Source organism: Pelophylax lessonae (assembly GCF_965119305.1).
Source record: "Pelophylax lessonae genome assembly, chromosome: 1".
Lineage (NCBI taxonomy): Eukaryota > Metazoa > Chordata > Amphibia > Anura > Ranidae > Pelophylax > Pelophylax lessonae.
The window spans coordinates 267,733,258-267,753,432 of NC_138768.1; the positions used below are offsets into that span (position 1 = coordinate 267,733,258).

Here is a 20,175-nt window from a genome sequence, read left to right on the forward strand (position 1 = left end):
GGATTATTGATTCACCCTGATTTTTCGAGGTGTTATCGAAAGTTTCTTGGAAACGATTATCATATATGCCCTTTTTTATCTTTCACTCTGGTAAGAAGCACATTCAAAAGGTGATGGGAAACTGTCATACTTTATCGGAAATCACTTCATCACCAGTTTGTGTTCGTCAAAATTTCTACATCACTATTCTCTCTGGAAAGAGATTGGATTTTGTTCAGCACTTGTTTTTGGACACTAATATTTGCTGTAATTTTTGTTCAGCACTTGTATGAACACTCACTAATTTTTTGTTTAGCAATTGTATTCACTAGGTGGATAACACATTGATTGCTCTGTTTATATGTATATGCTTTATCATTATTTATGTAAACATCAGAACACATTGTAGCGCACCAATTTATTTTCATATCGTCAAATGTAAATCTCAGTCATTGAGGTTAGGAAGAGAAAATAACAAGAAGCCTAGACACAGTGTAGAAGGGTTGGGAACGGAGGCAGGTAAGTTATTGAAGAGGGAGGTGGGATATGGAAGGGATTGGGAAAGGTAAGGGGGAAAAAGGGTGGAAATGGCTGGGGACGATTCCCAGTGACTGTATCCTAAAAAAGCATTTTTGAGATCAAGTAGATGATGATCAAAGCTATTTGCTATAAATTTTGAGACCAATGGCTTCCAGATTTTATGATTTAGGGAAAGTGTTCTGCAGTTTTGACATTAATTTCAAATTTAGTAAGACCCAATGTACTCCTATACCCTTGTAGTTTTGACCTCCAGCATGAACAGGGAGTCACAGAGCTACGCCTTAATTATTGTCTGTAGACATGTGCAGAACTGAAAAATGAGTTTTGTTTCATTTTGGAGTGACTCGTTTTGTTACTAATTTTGTTTCAGTGATTGTTTTGGAATTTATTTAGTTTCATTTTGTTTATTTATTTTTTAACTAACTCCAAATTTTTAGATCGATTCGAATTCAGAACAGTCGAAAAATAATCAACTGATTCAGGGGCGTAACTACAGGGGTTGCAGGGGGTGCAATTGCAACCAGGCCCCATGCTCCAGGGGGCCTGTGCGGCTTCCCTGTACACCTGGATAGGAGGGGCGGCGGGGGAAGCATGTAGAGAAATCACTGTCCTCCTTTTTCCTCCTGTAGCTGCAGGAGGAAAATGGAGGAGATTGGTTCTTCTGTATGCTGCCCCCACCACTCCTCCCATCCAGTTCACTTGTGTTCTGCTGTCTTTGCAGGACTTGTGAAAGGGTCCTGCTGCGGGACCGTGATAAAGGGCCCCGCAATGAGAGTAAAGGGTCCAAAGATCAGTGGGAAGAACCCCAGGCTTGAAGGTAAGGGCCCCGGCCAGGGGTCCGGGGGGCCCTTCATGGTTTCTTGCGCCGGGGCCCTGAAGGTTCTAGTTACGCCTCTGAACTGATTCAAATTCTTTGTGAAGAATAGCTGGTTGTTAAGGAGTGGGCCATGAAGCTGGCTGCCACGTCCTTAACAACCGATGACTCATCAGCTGTCAGGGAGCTTCCCCACTGTCAGCTAAATGTATACTGCTGGCAAATAAAAATTCATAATAAAAATGTCATACCAGGACCTTTGCAACAATTCTGTTTACATTCCAGCTGAGTCATCAGTTGTTAAGGATGAGGTGGCTGGGTTTCGAGCCTGCTCCTTAACAACCAGCTATTCTTCGCACAGAATTCAAATCAGTTGATCATTTTTTGAATTTGAATTGTTCAAAAAAATGGGGAATACTTAGAAAAGGAATATACGAAACTAAACTAAAAGAATTTCAACTAAATTCATTGCTACTTCATTCAGAGATTCGGATACATTAGAATTTCTGAAAAACAAAAAAATTAGCCTGAACTTATATTCGGACCGAAACGAATTGCACGTGTTTAATTGTCTGCTTTGCCTCTCACGAAACATGGACCATGAGCACAAACTGATGCTTTGGAATCCCATGTGGTTTTAAATTTAAACAGGTTTGCTTCTATTCATAGGAATTAGCCTTTGGGATAGGATGCAGAGAATCTTGTAGACCTGTATCCATCATTTCTGTGCGATAGGACATGACCATCATGTATGATAAAATGTGCCCAGTCATGAACAGTCATGAAAGCATGTTGGGCTACATGTACACTAAAATATAAAATACAACTGTTGCACGCTGCCACCTACCTTCATTGATTAACTCAGCTGCTGCAACCACTAACTGTGTTCCTACATAAAAGTGCTAAAATTCAAAATAGCATGTGATTGTCTAAATGATTGTGGAAGTTAAATATTATCCCATTGAAACGAATATCAATCCTAATTCCATCATAATAGCTACCATGTCATAACATTATTGCACAGTGCGGTACAATGACCCGTGAAAAATTATATCATCAATTTTAAAAGGCTATCCCAAACGTGAAAAGAAAAAAGTCCCAATAGTCCAAAACAAACGTGTTTTCAATAGTGCTTCTTCAAAGAAAAAACATTTTTTTTTTCCAAAACGTAGAATCCACTTAGTGCTCCACTATATATTAAACAGTGCTCCACCACCTAGTAAAGTGCGCACTCACCTTATAAGTAGACCTATATATAGCCCAATCTCGCATATACAGGGATATTTTCAAAAGAGTCTCGCACACCAGGTGATGATCTTCCAAATGTATCTCAATGATGTGGCTTCCTTAGAGGTAATGGCTCCATACAGCTCTCAAGAAAGAGGAATAGCTGCCAATAATGTAATATGTTTGATCACATAGATAAGTAACACCAACCCAGCTTCCAGAAATGTACTCACATTTATTCAATATAAATAAGCATAAACAGCTATGAAGCATAGAAGTAAAAATGAGCAGTGTCTCACACAGGGTTCTAGTCCAAACACTCACGCCGCCTGGCTCCACCTTCACATGTTACGCCACCCTCCCATGTGGCTTTGTCAGGAAGTAATGATGCTTTTGATGTTGGTTTGAGACCCCATTCACACTAGCGCGACTTGTCAGGCGACTTGGTCGCCTGACAAGTCGCGGTGGCTCGCCTGCCATTGATTAGCACAGGACCCGTTCTAATAGGAGCGACACAAGTCGCTCCGACTTAGAAAAAGGGTCCTGTACTACTTTGGGGTGACCTGGAGGCAGCCTGCATTGACTTCAATTATATGAAGTCCGTACATGTCGCGCCGAGGTGCACCGAGTGCACCGCGACTTCACAGGTCGCTCCAGCAAGTCGTGTCGCCCCTGTGTGAATGGGCTCTAAATGTCATATTATTTAAATTTCGCAATCATGTAGGCAGCGCAATCGCATATTATTTTTCATTTCTACATGTACACTAGCCTACCCTGACTGCAGCCGTGGGAAAATGCAAAATGCCACAAAAACCAAACCGATTTGTGTTTTCCTGCGGCGGGCAGTCAAAACACTTCTATCCTAAATGCGATTCCTCTGCGATCAAGAAAGGGAGGTTTAAACCTCACCCAAATCTGGCAGCTTTTAAACTCTGCTAAAAGCCATTGGGGTTGATTTACTAAAGGCAGCACTTGCTGCAGAGCTTAGTAAATGAGGTAAAAAGTCTTATCTTATTATATCCTATCTTCGTAGGCGAAAGCATGACAAAACCGTCAGGTGTGACTGGGGCCTAATGAGTTTAATGGTCTAGCACTTTCTCATACTTGTAATTTCTACTTTTTTTAAATAGTTTTATTTTTAGCAAATGTAACCATATGCTGTGAAAAATGATACCCCTTTTGAACAAAATAAGCCAACATCTGATAGAACACACCCAGTCTTTAAAGTACTCATAGTCATATTCTATTTCATAAAGTTTTTCTAACAAGGAAAATATATATACCACTGGTTATTCCCTTTAGATTTTGCTTTTCTTTACTCCTGGTTTTTCGAGTCATGGTGAACAGGCGACCACTATACACTATGTAAAAACTTCTAAACCTACCATGATCTTTTTTTAGATGTTCATTTGTTGTAGGGACCAGAATCTGCAAATAACATCATTGAGCTATTCAGGCAAGGCAGGCTACTTGTTACTTATTGTCTAAAGGAATTTGGTTCATTCTCATGACGGAAGGGGAAGAGTTAACACTCCAGGTGGAGTTAAACTGACTGCCCATAACAGGCATAGAAAAGAGTTAACATAAAACACAGCCCAATTCTTTATAAATAATGAGGTATAGGGAGAATGGGTCTATGGTCAGTCCACCTGGGTGTGCGACAGCTTCAGCTTAGCTCCTAGGACATTCTTGAGGACAGCATGAAGATGCTGCTGCTCGGTATAACATTTATCATTTTACTTATGCAGGTGTCTGGAGAAGGTAAAACCACATTTATTAATATTATTCTTGTAACAAAATAAGATTATGGTAAGAAAATCATTCTCTTTTCATCTTTAGTTTCCTCTTCTATGTCTTTAGGTGTAGAAGTTAGGTTACGTTTAGAGACAGGTTCTGGATACAGGTAACAGTTTTGTAGAATTTAATGTTAGGGTTAGGTTCTGAGGTCAGGATAGAACTGGCTTTCTTAGTTAAGTTTTGAGATTTGATACATCACTATTTTAGGTATGGTAATATAATTTTTTTTTCTAGTTACTTTGGCTGTATTTTCGGTACTAAATATACTGTATATTGGTCAGCAATTTTAGACACAAATTAACTGACCCTTAGCTATATATACGTAAAAAATCAACATACTGGCTTATTACTGTAGCTGTCAGATGTAAGGGAATAAAGTCCAGTCTATTTGTATTGATAAATAAAAATCATAGCGCTGTTATATTGCCTTGATACAAGATATAACATGCAGTGGTAGATATTTGTGCAAAGTTTATTTTGTCAATTTAAGGAACTAAGACCATCCATGAATTTCTTACAATTCAAAATAACAGCCTTGCTGTCATTTTTAGATCTGTTTGGGGGATCGGGGAAAGTTAAGCAATATCTCCCCTTTCTTTCTGAACAGTTTAATAGATTGGTGAGTTTCATAATCGTGTTCTGAATTCTATCACTATATAATAATTAATTAGGTATCCAAAAGTTTTTTTATTAAAATAATATATTTCAAATACATTTTCACTGCAATGTGTTAGGACACAACAATTTACTGGTTTAAAATATATCATACCCCTTCTATGAATTTACAAAAAATGATTTAATGGTATCCCCAGTTTCTTACAAAATTTTTACACTTAGATGACACATACAAGTCACATGTTATCTTATATTCTGTGGCAATTAAATAATCTGCATTTTTACAATGTCTATCTTTTGCTGTGCTGATGCTGATATTATGTTTAAATAGACATCATTATTTATATGTTGCAAGATTAAACATCATTAGACATTGGAAAAAAGGTATTGCCTAAAATTTAATGGAGGTTATTGAGTTAGACCAGTGGTCTCCAAACTGTGGCTCTAGGGCTAGATGCGGACCTTTGCTTGCCTTTATCCCGCCCCTAAGTCATAATTGCTACCTTTGACACCATTAATGGGGCACTATTCCTCCCACTGACACCAACAATGGGGCATTATTCCTCCCACTGACACCAACAACGGGGCATTATTCCTCCCACTGACACCAACAACGGGGCACTATTCCTCCCACTGACACCAACAACGGGGCACTATTCCTTCCACTGAAACCAACAATGGGGCACTATTCCCTCCCACTGACACCAACAATGGGGTACTATTCCTCCCACTGACACCAACAATGGGGTACTATTCCTCCCACTGACACCAACAACGGGGCACTATTCCTCCCACTGACACCAACAACGAGGTACTATTCCTCCCACTGACACCAACAACAGGGCACTATTCCTCCCACTGACACCAACAATGGGGTACTATTCCTCCCACTGACACCAACAATGGGGCACTATTCCTCCCACTGACACCAACAACGGGGAACTATTCCTCTCACTGACACCAACAATGGGGCACTATTCCTCCCACTGACACCAACAATGGGGCACTATTCCTCCCACTGACACTAACAACGGGGCACTATTCCTCTCACTGACACCAACAATGGGGCACTATTCCTCCCACTGACACTAACAACGGGGCACTATTCCTCCCACTGACACCAACAATGGGGCACTATTCCTCCCACTGACACCAACAACGGGGCACTATTCCTCCCACTGACACCAACAATGGGGCACTATTCCTTCCACTGACACCAACAACAGGGCACTATTCCTCCCACTGACACCAACAATGGGGCACTATTCCTCCCACTGACACCAACAATGGGGCACTATTCCTCTAACTAACAATACAAATGGGCCACTATTTCTCCCACTGACACCAACTATTTCTCCCCCTAATACCAAGGATAGGGCATTGTTTACTCCCACTGGGCACAGTCTAACCCACCTAAATTCTGAAGTACAGTAAGCTGGCCCTTTGTTTTGAAAGTCTGGAGACCCCTGAGTTAGACTAAACCCACCATACCTATGAGAGAATGCTAGCCTTCTGAAAAGATAAACCTATTGTGTTTGAAAACCTTTGTAAACTGTGGATCTACTGGAATAATGCTAAAGGATTACATTAGCATGATTACTCATTATGTTTCCTATTAGTCTCACATGAAGTACTGCACAGACTTGCATTGTTTACTTTTTGTTCCTATGCTTAATCTGTTCTCATTCTTTTTTGAACATACTCAGTTTTCAAAGTTTCATGTCAGACTGTTTGGCTGCTCTAGGCAACGTACCAGGAACGTCTACATTTAATACTGGTCTAGCTGAACTGCTAACTATTGTAACCAGCATATATGTACATTGACACTCAGGGCTTGATTTAAAGGCCATTACGCAGTGCACTCTGCAAGTGCAGTAGCTCCAGGGCTTAGTAAATGAGCAGAAGCTCTGCTGACTTCCATTATCCAATAATTTGCAAGCAAAAATGCTGTTTTTTTTATTTTCCTTGCATGTGATTGGGTACTCTTTGCAAAGTGAAGCTTTACCTCATTTACTAATCTTTGGAGCACCTGCACTTGGAGAGTGCACAGTCTATTTTCCTTTAGTAAATCAACCCCTCACTCTGTACTGCATATTTTTTTCCTGTAATATTTTATTTAATGAATACCTAGGCATGTTTACTTGTTTATTTAATGTAATCTAAGTTTCTCCACTGATTTATTGTTTCAGAGATCTATGCACTTGTAGCATGCAAGTTAGCATTAGGTTCAATTGGGTTGTTTCACTGGACAGGTTAATGGCAGTTGGAGAAGGGCTTAGTATTTAGGAAAAAAAAAACTCAAGGCCCAGGTAACAAAGTTAAACCAACATCAGAAAGGCACATAGAGGTGGGTTTTCTTTCCATAAGGATAATAGCAAGCACTGTGCTTTGTCTTGGGTAGTTTCTCTTCATATATATATATATATATATATATATATATATATATATATATATATATACAGTATCTCACAAAAGTGAGTACACCGCACACATATTTTATTATATCTTTTCATATGACAACACTGAAGAAATGACACTACAAAGTAGTGAGTGTGCAAGCTTGTATAACAGCGTAAATGTTCTGTCCCCTCAAAATAACTCAACACACAGCCATTAATGTTTAAACCGCTGGCAACAAAACTGAGTACACCCCTGAGTAAAAATTTCCAAATTGGGCCCAATCAGCCATTTTCCCTCCCCGGTGTCACGTGACTCGTTAGTGTTACAAGGTCTCAGGCATGAATGGGGAGCAGGTTTGTTAAATTTGGTGTTATCGCTCTCACTCTCTCATACTGGTCACTAGAAGTTCAACATGGCACCTCATGGCAAAGAACTCTCTAAGGATCTGAAAAAAAGAATTGTTGCTCTACATAAAGATGGCCTAGGCTATAAGAAGATTGCCAAGACCCTGAAACTGAGCTGCTGCACGGTGGCCAAGACCATACAGCGGTTTTACAGCGGCCTCGCCATGGTCGACCAAAGAAGTTAAGTGCACATGCTTAGTGTTAAATCCAGAGGTTGTCTTTGGGAAATAGATGCATGAGTGCTGCCAGCATTGCTGCAGAGGTTGAAGGGGTGGGGGGGTCAGCTTGTCAGTGCTCATACCATACGCCACACACTGCATCCAATTGGTCTGCATGGCCATCATCCCAGAAGGAAGTCTCTTATAATGATGATGTACAGGAAAGCCTGCAAACAGTTTGCTGAAGACAAGCAGACTAAGGTCATGTATTTCTGGAATCATGTCCTGTTGTCTGATGAGACCAAGATAAACTTGTTTGGTTCATATGGTGTCAAGAATGTGTGGCGACAACCAGGTGAGGAGTACAAAGACAACTTTGTCTTGCCTACAGTCAAGCATGGTGGTGGGAGTGTCATGGTCTGGGGCTGCATGAGTTCTGCCAGCACTGGGGAGCTACAGTTCATTGAGGGAACCATGAATGCCAACATGTACTGTGACATACTGAAGCAAAGCATGATTCCCTCCCTTCAGAGACTGGGCCGCAGGGCAGTATTCCAACATGATAAAAACCCCAAACACACCTCCAAGACGACCACTGCCTTGATAAAGAAGCTGAGGGTAAAGGTGATGGACTGGTCAAGCATGTCTTCAGACCTAAACCCTATTGAGCATCTGTGGGTCATTCTCAAATGAAGGGTGGAGGAGCGCAAGGTCTCTAACGTCCACCAGCTCCGTGATATCATCATGGAGGAGTGGAAGAGGACTCCAGTGGCAACCTATGAAGCTCTGGTGAACTCCATTTCCAAGAGGGTTAAGGCAGTGCTGGAAAATAATGGTGGCCACACAAAATATTGACACTTTGGGCCCAATTTGGACATTGTCACTTAGGGGTGTACTCACTTTGTTGCCAGCGGTTTAGACATTTATGGCTGTGTGTTGAGTTATTTTGAGGGGACAGCAAATTGACACTGTTATACAAGCTGTACACTCACTACTTTACATTGTAACAAAGTGTAATTTCTTTAGTGTTGTCACATAAAAAGATATAATAAAAAATTTCACAAAAATATGAGGGGTGTACTCACTTTTGTGAGATACTATATATATATATATTTACCATAGCTGAAAGACTCACTTTAACTATTGGATTGTTAACCTATTTCAGGAAGTTTTACTTTATTGTCTATCTTTATTCAGGTCAGTGGTGCTACTCTTCTCAGAACCCTGCATGTGGTGAGTAAATTAGCAAATTAAGTTTGATAAGGTTTGAAAAGCTTACAAGTCTTGCATATACCTAACATCCATTCTTTTAAATATGTTAGAATTCCAGTTAGAATTAGAATTCCAATTTTTGTAGTTTTTGATTGTAGTGTCTGTATTGTGAAAATTTCCTCTCATATCCTGTTCTGCAACCAAGACTGAGCATAAGAACAACATTGCAATGGGGACACAGGCAGCAGTAAACCTTTTTATTAATCTGTGTCAGGTTATTGTTGTGGTATATGTCCCTGTTGGTGATATTTCCTTGTAGGGGAGGCCTATGCTAGGTACCTTAGGTTGGGAGTAGTTAGTCACACACTTTGTGTAGTGCACAGTATTATTTATATGAGTCCAGGTTACAGTGCATTACAACCAATGAAACAGTTTTTGACATTAGTATATAGATATATTTAGTGTATAAAGTAAAAAAGAATCAATTAGCGCAAATATAATAAAATATTCTGAAGGATAATACCAGCTGGATTGCAAGCTGAACACTGAATTCACCAACACCCCAGAGTTATTAATATGAACACAAAAGTGCAGCGCAATCAATAAAATGCAGCTTATAAAAAAATATATAACAAATAAATATATACAAGTATAAAAGAATAGATCCGGAGTTCATGCAAAACAGCAAGAGAGCCAAACAAAGTCCATATCCACGTGAGTTAAAAGGGATCCAGGCGTAGATTGCCCAATAGGTGCAAAGATCCTCCACCTACAGGCCAGATATTCGCTCACCCAACAGAAGGTCACAAGCGCTTGTCCCAAATGGGAATAAGAAAATGAATCGGCAGCACTGTCCTGACTCACGACCTAGGAATGGGCAGATATACAGGGAAAGAAACACACATCTAAGAGCTCTCTGCTGTAGTAGTTTCCATGCTTTATTGATAAAAAGACTTCCAGAATATTCCTCTTGTGTAAGATCATAAAAGTTCACAACTAAATCATCAAGTACAGCTGCTCTCGTGTCGGCAAGACAGGATATCGGTGAGTGATGTAATCAAAAGCAGCTTCTCCTCCCGTGCACATTACAACCAACGGGATTTGGATCCCGCTGACGAAGTCCCATTGGACGTAACGCGTACGGGAGGAGGAGCTGCTTTTGATGACATCACCTATCGCATCTTGCTGACACTAGAATGGCTGTACTTGATGATTTCATTGTGAACTTTTATGCTATTACACAAGAAGATGATTCCATAAGTCTTTTTTTTATCAATAAAGCGTGAAAACTGTTACAGCAGAGAGCTCTTAGATGTGTGTTTCTTTCCTTGTATATGTTCCCATGCTGAGGTCATGAGTCAGGATAGTGCTGCCGCTTCATTTACTTATTCCCTAACCGGGACAAGCACTTGTGACCTTCTGTTGGTTAAGGGGTCTATAGATTAAGGTGAGAGAGCATTTTGCCTCTAGGTGTAGGGACTTTGCACCTGTTGGGCGATCTACGCCTGGATCTCTTTTCACTCACATAGATAACTATGGACTTTGTTTGGCTCTCTTGCTGTTTTGCATGAACTACGGATCTATTCTTTTAAACTTGTACATACACAAAAAGGTCAAACACGTTGGACCGCCTTTAGCTTTGATTACGACACACATTCGCTGTGGCATTATTTCGATAAGCTTCTGCAATGTCACAAGATTTATTTCCGCCCAGTGTTGCATTAATTTTTCACCAAGATCTTGTATTGATGATGGGAAAGTCGGACCACTGCGCAAAGCCTTCTCCAGCACATCCCAAAGATTCTCAATGGGGTTAAGTTCCAGACTCTGTGGTGGCCAATCCATGAATGAAAATGATGTCTAATGTTCCCTGAACAACTCTTTCACAATTTGAGCCTGATGAATCCTAGCATTGTCATCTTGAAATATGCCCGTGACATCAGGGAAGAAATCCTTTGATGGAATAACTTGGTCAGCTGACCTCAATTTAGTCAGCTGACCTCATTCTTTGGGCACATGCAGTAACTACCCAATAGGATAGTTGCTGCATGCTTAGTTTAGTTAATTCCAGGTGGCGACTTTTTTTTTTTGGCCAGGCAGTATATTTGTTTGTCTTATATTTATTTATAAGCTGAATTTTATTGATTGCGCTGTGCTTTTGTGTTCATATTTAGTGAATGCACAGAGATGCAGAATAGTATAGTACTGTTTTCCCCAATTGCATTACCAGAGGACGGCTTTGGGTGGCAGGGGGAGCATTCCTTAAGAAGAAGATGTATTTGGAACCAGATAGCATCTCACACCAGCACCACGCCTCTGTTTCAGACACGGGAGTATAAGCAATGACCAAAGAGCCTGCCCTAAGCTGCCCCTCCTCCACGGGAACCTTTGCCTCTACTTTGTACTCTCCCTTACAAGCGGGTTCCTTACCCTAACCGTTCACTCGCCAGACGTGAGCCAAAGTGAAGTGGGCTACCTTATTTAAAAGGTTCCCTCACCCATTCTCTCGAGAGTTAAGTGTCCAAGCAGACTCTTCTTGAGGCACTGTTTGGAATCTCCAAGGGCTCAATTTCCTTATGAGAATACCCTTCCAATGTAATTACATCAAAGAGCCCACGACAGGTGGAAATTTTAACTGCATCTGCACACATCTTTGCTGTTTTGTCTGTGTGGGTGCGTGTGTGTTATCTCTAAAGGGCACACACAGAGCAAGGTCTTATTATGCCCGCCTCTATCAAAAATGAATAAAATGTGAGTGGAGTTCCTCTTTATCTCACATACACTATAAAGTCTTAATTAACCCATTATTAACAGAATATTATATAACTTCTAGTAAATGGGATTGAAAAACTTTAATATGAGTGCAATGGCTCAAGATGTGGATGCAGTCAAAGAAATAACGTGATTGTTTTATGCATTTTTCTTTGGGTCAGGTCCTGACCATTGGAAGGACATTAATCACAACTGTGGAGGTGATCTTCAATCACCTATTAACATTGAAAAAGCCAAAGTAAAGAGAGACAGCCACTTGGGTGACATCACCTTCAACGGTTATGATAATGCCCCATCTGCTGAATGGAAGCTTATGAATGATGGACACTCAGGTGAGGTAATTTTACTGGCATACTAGTCTCTTTATTTGCTCCTTGGTGAACCAAACAGTCTATTTTCAAGGAGAAGGTTGGTGCACCAATGCTTTCTCAAGATTGTGCTGGTACTTTTCTTATGTTAGTTGTTATGTTTTTATGATATACCTGTACTTTGACATTATGTGCTGCACTTTTTCAGTTCTGCTGAGCCTATCTGGAGATATAAGTATCAGCGGTGCCGGTTTACCCAACACATACAAGGCTTTACAGTTTCATTTTCACTGGGGAAGCCCAACCAAAAATGGATCAGAACATACAGTGGATGACAAGCAGTTCCCACTTGAGGTAACAATATGACCGACCTATACTCTACTTTCCATGATCTTAAAGTATAAACTGCTTGGCACTAAATATATTTTCTGAATGTATTGACCACTGTACTTACATATATACTGTATACATTTCATTACACATGCAATTATTCACATTGGAAGCAATACATTTGGTTTTCCGCTATAGAATGTACGTTGAGCAGAATAGCGCATAGTCATTAATTTATTTATACTATCAATGGGATTCACTGGGACAAAGTATGTTGTGTTATCTTTATTCCCCCCATCAGTGTAGTAGATTGTCATTGCATGTTTATGATGGGTATTTGAAGAATATAATAATAGAGTGGTACACTTAAACATTGTTAGGGTTTTAGATGACTGCATCTTTAATGTACAAACAGAGGCACATTTGTATACTGTAAAGTTTTGGAAAATTTCAGCGATGCCAAATAACTGTTTGTTTGTCTTCAGCTGCATATTGTTCACATGAATGCCAAGTACAGCAGTGTCATCGAAGCTAAGAAAGACCCTCAAGGCTTGGCTGTGCTAGGCATACTGATAATGGTAAGACATGTTCAGCTATCACGTTCCAACATTTTTTTTAACAGGTATAAGAATGTTCCCACATTTTTAGGGAATCTGGATAATGTATGCTACTGCTGATTTGTCTTTAGGTGGGAGAAGCAGATAACCCAAGTTATAGTCCATTAGTGTCCGCCATGAAGAATGTATCATTGGAAGGTCAGTGTATATATTACTTTATTTTTTTTTAACCAGTATATTTGTTAAATCACCACCATGTTCTTACCTGTACCATTATATAAAAAACAATTAGAATATACTTTTCTATCTGGCTTATTCAGTAAAACATAGAGAAGTCTGCGGAGTTTGGTTATCTTCACATTGACAGTGATACAACTGCTTTTCCACTACAGAATTCAGTTATCTGACTTCAGGGTACTGGAATCTGATTGGTTGCTGGACTTCTCACTGCTGTAACAGAACATAAATGCATAAGTTTAACAAATAAATCCTTGTGGATCAATCAGATGTGTCTGACTTTAAACAGAGGTCATTTTCAAGGGTTTCCATACAACCTATGTTTTAGTTTATTTAAAAGGAGTCGTTAACTTTAACACTTGCATTGCCCTAATGTCTCATCATAAAGACTTAACGTACATAAATGTTTTATTTAACAGGGGACTATGTACTGATGACACCAACATTTCCCCTGGAAAGCCTCCTCCCAGCTCATGGGAAGTTGTCAAGATACTACAGATATCAAGGTTCCCTCACAACTCCTGATTGCGCACAGGCTGTCATTTGGACAGTGTTTGAAGAGCCGGTGACCATCAGTAGGACTCAGGTACAACTAGAATGATTGTCATTTTTTCTCTTTTTTTTATAGGTCTTACAAACATGGGTTATGGTTCAATAAGGAAAAGCATGTAGTTACCTCTAACAATCAATATCGAAGCTTCCTTGCTTGTTCTGTTTTCCTAAGGCTTAGAAAAGTTAACATTGAACGGATTGTTAAAGACTTGTACAGACGATGAGACTATTGGATAAATGAGCGTCTGTTTTTTTTTTTTTTTTTTTGCATGCTATTCTCTTATCAAAAATGAAGCAGTTACTAAAGTTATGAAAATTCTCGTACAACGGAATACAACATCAGAAGTGATGTCATATTTTGTATTGTAATGTATTCTTTCATGTCCTAGCATGCATGGCCTTGCTCTTCTGATTTTTTTTGAAAACTGAACTGATTAAACGAAAATTGTATGCTCTGGTATCCTAAAATAAATATTTTTGTATTTGTCCCTTTGCTGTCCCTGTTATAGTTGGCTCTTGAAAGCTGTGTACTAACAATCAGATTTCTTCGAAAGGGGTATTTTTCTTTTGATTTTATTTCTTTTGATTTTCTGATTGTGTGTACTCACAGCTGGTGCAAGAATTTTAGACACCCCAGACTAAACCTCATTTACTGCTTTTTTTACTCCACCCCTGACTCCACCCCCTTTGCCCTGCTCATGTATACGGTGGCGGTAAAGGGGGTGTCCCCTTTACATCAGTGTCCTCAGCCCCCCTTCCTTGCATTCAAGTCCATTCTTTGCACCTTAGTCCCCTTCACAACCCCTTGTACTCCAGTCGTCTTTACAACTCCCCTTTACTTGTACCCCAGTCCCTTTTACAGCCCCCTTTACTTGCACCCCAGTTCCCTCCACAGCACTCCGCTTGCATCCCAGCCCCTCCTTCCATGTATCTCAGTTCCCTCCACAGCCCCCTCCTTGTATCCCAGTCCCCTTCACAGTCCCCCCTGCGTCCCTGGCCCTCCTTACTGGTATTCCAGTCCCCTCCACAATCCCCCCTGCATCCCAGGCCCTCCTTCCATGTAACCCAGTCCCCTCCACAGTCCCTCCCTGCATCAGAGGCCCTCCTTCCAAGTATCCTAGTCCTCTCTGCAGCCCCCCCCTGCATCCCAGGCCCTCCTTCCATGTATCTCAGTCCCCTCCACAGTTCCCCCCTGCATCCCAGGCCCTCCTTCTATGTATCCCAGTTCTTCCCTACAGCCCCCCCCACATCAGAGGCCCTACTTCCATGTATCCTAGTCCTCTCCACAGCCCCCCCTTGCATCCCAGGCCCTCCTTCCATGTATCCCAGTCCCTTCCACAGTCCCCCCTGCATCCCAGGCCCTCCTTCCATGTACCCCAGTCTCCTCCACAGTCCCCCCTGCATCCCAGGCCCTCCTTCCCTGTATCCCAGTCCCCTCCACAGTCCCCCCTGCATCCCAGGCCCTCCTTCCATGTACCCCAGTCTCCTCCACAGTCCCCCCCCCCTGCATCCCAGGCCCTCCTTCCCTGTATCCCAGTCCCCTCCACAGTCCCCCCTGCATCCCAGGCCCTCCTTCTATGTATCCCAGTCCCCTCCACAGTCCCCCCCCCCCTGAATCCCAGGCCTATCCTCTATGTATCCCAGTCCCCTCCACAGCCCCTCTCCTTGTATTCCAGTCTCTTCTACAGCTGCCCTTCCTCCCCCCTTACTTGCACCTCACTCCCTTTTGCAGTCACCTTCTTTCTGGTCCCCTGGTCCCCTTTACAGCCACCTACCTTCTTTGTAACCCAGTGCCCTTTATGTGAAGGGCCCCTACTTTACCTTACATAGCAGGTAGAAGACAGAGAATGCAGTATGTTCGAGCTGGGGGCAGGAGCTGTCCAACTTTTCTTTTACCAGGCAGATGATTGGTCGCTAGGACTGCCCCTAGCAACAAATCACAGGCTTTTTAACTTGGAAAGTTGGACAGCTCCTGCCTTCTGCTCAGACATTCTGTCTGAGCAGTCACACGGGAGAAGAGAGAACACTCCATTTAGTGATACCTATATACAGCACTTGTCACCTGCACATACCCCCTCCCCCCCCCACTCACCCTCTCCAGTAGTGATACTCTGCATCCAGCACTGGAACTAGCAGTTCAGGGAGCTCAGTCTGCACTGCAGTGCCTCACATACCTGAGAAGAAGAAGGCGGACTGGGCACAGTCATCTGGCAAGTGGCAGCACCTTATTCCCTACTGGGGGTGGAGGTAGGGGTGGGGGAGGGAGTTCTCTGTGTCTTCTTGGGCAGTTCATCCAGCAGCACAGCTGAAGTTCTCACTCCTCAACGCCACATGCAGTCAGCGGCACCCCAGCGCGGTGCTCCTCACTGATGTGTGCGCTCTAGACCGGCGCCTACCTTGCCTATAGGTAGTGCTGGCCCTGTGTGTACTAGGCATAAGGTTTAATGGTGCATATCATTGTCTATTTTACCTTTTTACAAAATCGCACATTGTGTACATTTTAATTGCGACTTGACATGCTAATAGTTGCTAAAATTAAATTTTCCATTTGACTGCACTCGACTTCAGGGGGTCCCAGAGAGCTCAGACATATGTGCAGACACCTTGTGGTACCTGCTATTTAGCTGCTCAGGTTAGCTTGTATACTTGTTTTATATATCTATATACAGTATTTCTTCATGTAAAGATGAGTATTGGTTCCCCTGAACCAAGATTTTCTAAGTATAGCAGCGCAGTGGAGGAATATTTGCAGTCAGTTGCTGAGCCAGTAATGCCATAATCATGAAAGTAGGAGACATCTTTTCTCTTTGCTGAAGTTGGTCATATCCTTTACTTGTGCTATAAATCCTCACAACTTTCCAAACAAATCTAGATCATTCTATTATAGGACTTTACACTCATTCAAGCAATGGTGTTTATAATGTAATTTTAGTTTACTCACACTGGAGGTATGGAGTCTCATATGGTGTTTTTTAATATATACCGTTTGAAAATGGTGCAGGTTAATGTTTTGTATATGATGATAAATTACCTTGACTTTGCAAAGAATTGACAGAATTATAGGTCTCAGACACTGTATATTTTAATTTGTTTACAGGATCAAATCCTGACGGACACAGCTCATTTCTCCTCTCAGGGAGAGACCCCTGTGAAAATGTGGGAAAATTACCGACCACCTCAGCCACTTAAAGGACGTCAAGTATTGGCTTCCAAAGATGCCACTGTGAGCTGCTCATCTGGCCTGTATGCTCCAGTGATGACTTTGTGTATGATTAGCCTGGCGGCCAGGATATTGCTGAATTAGAATAATATGCTATCAACTGTGGCATTTTTTTAGTTAAGAATTTCACAAAGAAAACTTGCTGAATTTGTGAACTGAATGAACTTGGAAATACAAACAAGCACTGAGTGAATCGCATAATAGAACATCCCGATTAGGCTGGTATGATCCCAGATATTACCTCCTGGAAACACAGCTATCTCTATCTCTGGAATTACTTTATACCTTTCAAAACTGACTGCCACTGAGCCACTGTGAATGAGTGGCTGGTTCTATGAAATAAAACTTGCCATAATGCTGACCACTCACACATGTTTATAAATCATGTCAATTTGTAAAGTTAACTATTCAGAACAGTAGGTCCAATGCATTAAAGTGAACCCAACCTGTCCTAAAACATTTCTGAAGTAACAGCTGTCCAGAACTGCTGCAGCGTGTGGCGTTTGCAGGTATCTCTAGTAGAAACGAATCCCTTTGGAGCTCCTTTGGATCATACGTCTAAGCCCTATATGGATCTTTGACTCACCCCCTCTTCCTAACATTCTTGCATTTGACACTTCAATGACAGGTTCTTTAGATAAGGTTGGAAAGGGTTAAAACCACTATCAAATTTTTTTTACTGTCTGTGTCCTGTTGGGGCAATTTACTGAAGATGCAACAGAAAATGGTAGGAAATCATTCTTAAGTGAACATAATTCTCATCTTAGGCAGGAAAAGGTGTCTTCATTGTAGGATACTCTCATCTATTCTGACAACAACTCAAAATTTCTCACCTTCTCTCTTGGTGACCATGGTCACCAGGAACTCCACAGGAAAAACAAGGACAGCAATAAAAACAGATGAAGGATTTACCTCTTCCTACTCTATATAAAACCAAAAAAAAGCTTTTAAATGCACTTTTATCTAGACCAGGACAGTCTAGTGCAGGCCCCACAGTTTACAATTAAAGGGGCTCCACAGGGAGCGATTTAGAGGCTAACACAGGCATCAAACAGCACAGTTTTCAAGGTAGAAAGGTTTAAGAGCAGATTGGATTTAAATGCCTGAAGGAAGAACAGTACTAGTATATAGTGACTGGTTAAGCCTGGTGCACACTAATCGTTTTTTATAATTGACAGCCCTGGTTGGTGCTCCTGTACTAACGATTCAATGTTAGTACAGTGAACTCCCTCGCTAAGCTGTTGTATTCTGACAGGGTGTTGGCTCCCCGCCAGAAACCACCAATCAGCGCTCTCTGCCATTGGCTGAGAGTGCTGATTGGGAGCCAGTCAGCTGCTGGTTTTTCAGCATGCTCGTCCAAAAGAAGCCAGCCAAATGGCTCGCTTCTGTCGGACTGGCTGCCTTACACATGGGTTGAATGTCGACCATTTTTTGTCAACCGGCCGATGATGCCCGACATTTGACTCGTGTGTACAGGGCTTTAGATTCCATTATGTTCTTAATTTTTTATCTTGTTTTTTACCTGAAGAAGGGGCTTGGCCCCTGAAACATGTAGTCTTGTCCTTGCAGCTGGCTCCCCTGCATTCCCCTAGCCATGCCGAGTTCAGCTCTGTGACACATTTACTTGCTGACCATACACCGCATACACCAGCATTCAGTTCCCCCAGACCTGTGGCATCATCTTTGGGCGTCATGTGCGGCTCCCTTCGTGGTACAGTCAGCAGGCTTTGTGTGCCCTGGGGGGTCTGTCTACTTGGATGTCCCAGGCAGCTGCGTCTCTGGCACAGGAACTATTACCGGAATGTGAGACCTTCTCCTGCATGCATGCAGCTTCAGCACCTCCCAGAGCCTTGTGATCACAGTTTGCTTGCACCAATCCTGGCATGTCCAATAAACTGTTACAATTTTACCTTTTGAAGAATGGCGTTTTAATTCTGCTTTGGTACAGTGCTTTATTCCCATTTGTTGTTGCCTGCTTTGTTTGTAGTAAAGCTTGTCCTATACAGTATCTGTCATTCCAGACCGACAGCCATTTCTACCATTCTGTACACAATATCTAGATTTCCATAGAGTACCAGGATTCTTTAGTATGCAATTACTGACTTGTGTACTTGTCAGTTTCTGGAAACACCCCTACCAACTCCTACACTTCCCAGTTGATTCATTAATATTGATGTGGTATTGCTCTTCTTTTAGGAGGAGGAGGAGGTAGCTGGAGGTGCCTCCACATCGATTACAGCATTGGATCTCACTATCGATTTGATTTAAGGTTAAACTCCGCTCAGCTTAAAACAATGACATATGGGTGCCCTCCTCCCATATCTATTGGACAATTGCTTGTTTTATCTGGGGGGATACAATCAAGAGAAATATTTATTTCTCAATCTTGTGCCCTCAATTTCCTCACATACAATGCAGGACCAGCTGTGGCTGCTGATTTTGCATTGTACATATTGACATTGGCGAGCTAGTAGAAGACACAAATGAAGAAGAGGAGCAGTTTCATGGGATCAGTCATTACTACTAAAATTGGCAATGAGGAAGCCTCCGGGACCATGGGGGAATCCTCTCAATTTCATTCCCCCTAGGCTTAAAACTGAACTCTGGGAAAAGCAAATATTGTCCAACCACAAGATTTCTGTGTATCCTTACTGGAATCTTGGTGTGTTTTGTGTATTTCTTCCAGATCTGTGCAGTAATTCAGTGTGAAACTTTGCCTCTTTGCAGGAGTTTCCTGTTATTAAGACCGGTCACTGCTGCTCACACTCCTTGTGCAGGGTGACTGGTCTTGTATCCACCCCCTTCTGTAGTTTTCTGCTGGAAGCCTGTTGTGGGAGAATTGGGTCCCTTTCACAGCTCTGCTTCCAGTATAGGCTATGTACAGCACAGTGTTGTGATGGTGTAAATGCTACTTTCTCAAGGTGATGTCTGGGTTTACAAATGCATGTGGTGCACACAAAGTGGATTTAAATCCTTTGTGGAAATTCAGGAATATATATGAATTAGGTTTTTGTGTCTGGAGCTCAGCTTTAACAAGCGTTATATCCCTCATT

The 20,175-nt window shown here is 41.7% G+C and overlaps 1 protein-coding gene across 1 annotated transcript; it reads left to right on the forward strand.

Moving 5' to 3' along the window:
• Window positions 1–4,138: 4,138 nt before the first annotated feature.
• LOC309544317 (carbonic anhydrase 15-like) lies at window positions 4,139–17,709 on the forward strand. The gene is made up of 8 exons (XM_082243224.1): window positions 4,139–4,321; window positions 9,132–9,167; window positions 12,080–12,250; window positions 12,435–12,580; window positions 13,042–13,134; window positions 13,245–13,311; window positions 13,770–13,936; window positions 17,000–17,709. Exons 1-8 carry the CDS (start codon window positions 4,261–4,263, stop codon window positions 17,204–17,206), a joined length of 948 nt encoding a protein of 315 aa, XP_082099350.1. The 5' UTR covers window positions 4,139–4,260; the 3' UTR covers window positions 17,207–17,709.
• Window positions 17,710–20,175: the final 2,466 nt, after the last annotated feature.

Coding starts and splice junctions, on each gene's coding strand:
- LOC309544317 (XM_082243224.1), top strand. CDS start 4,261: ATGAAGATGCTGCTGCTCGGTATAACATTTATCATTTTACTTATGCAG. Junction 13,135..13,244: donor TGCTAGGCATACTGATAATG/GTAAGACATGTT, acceptor ATTTGTCTTTAG/GTGGGAGAAGCAGATAACCC. Junction 13,312..13,769: donor GAAGAATGTATCATTGGAAG/GTCAGTGTATAT, acceptor TTTATTTAACAG/GGGACTATGTACTGATGACA.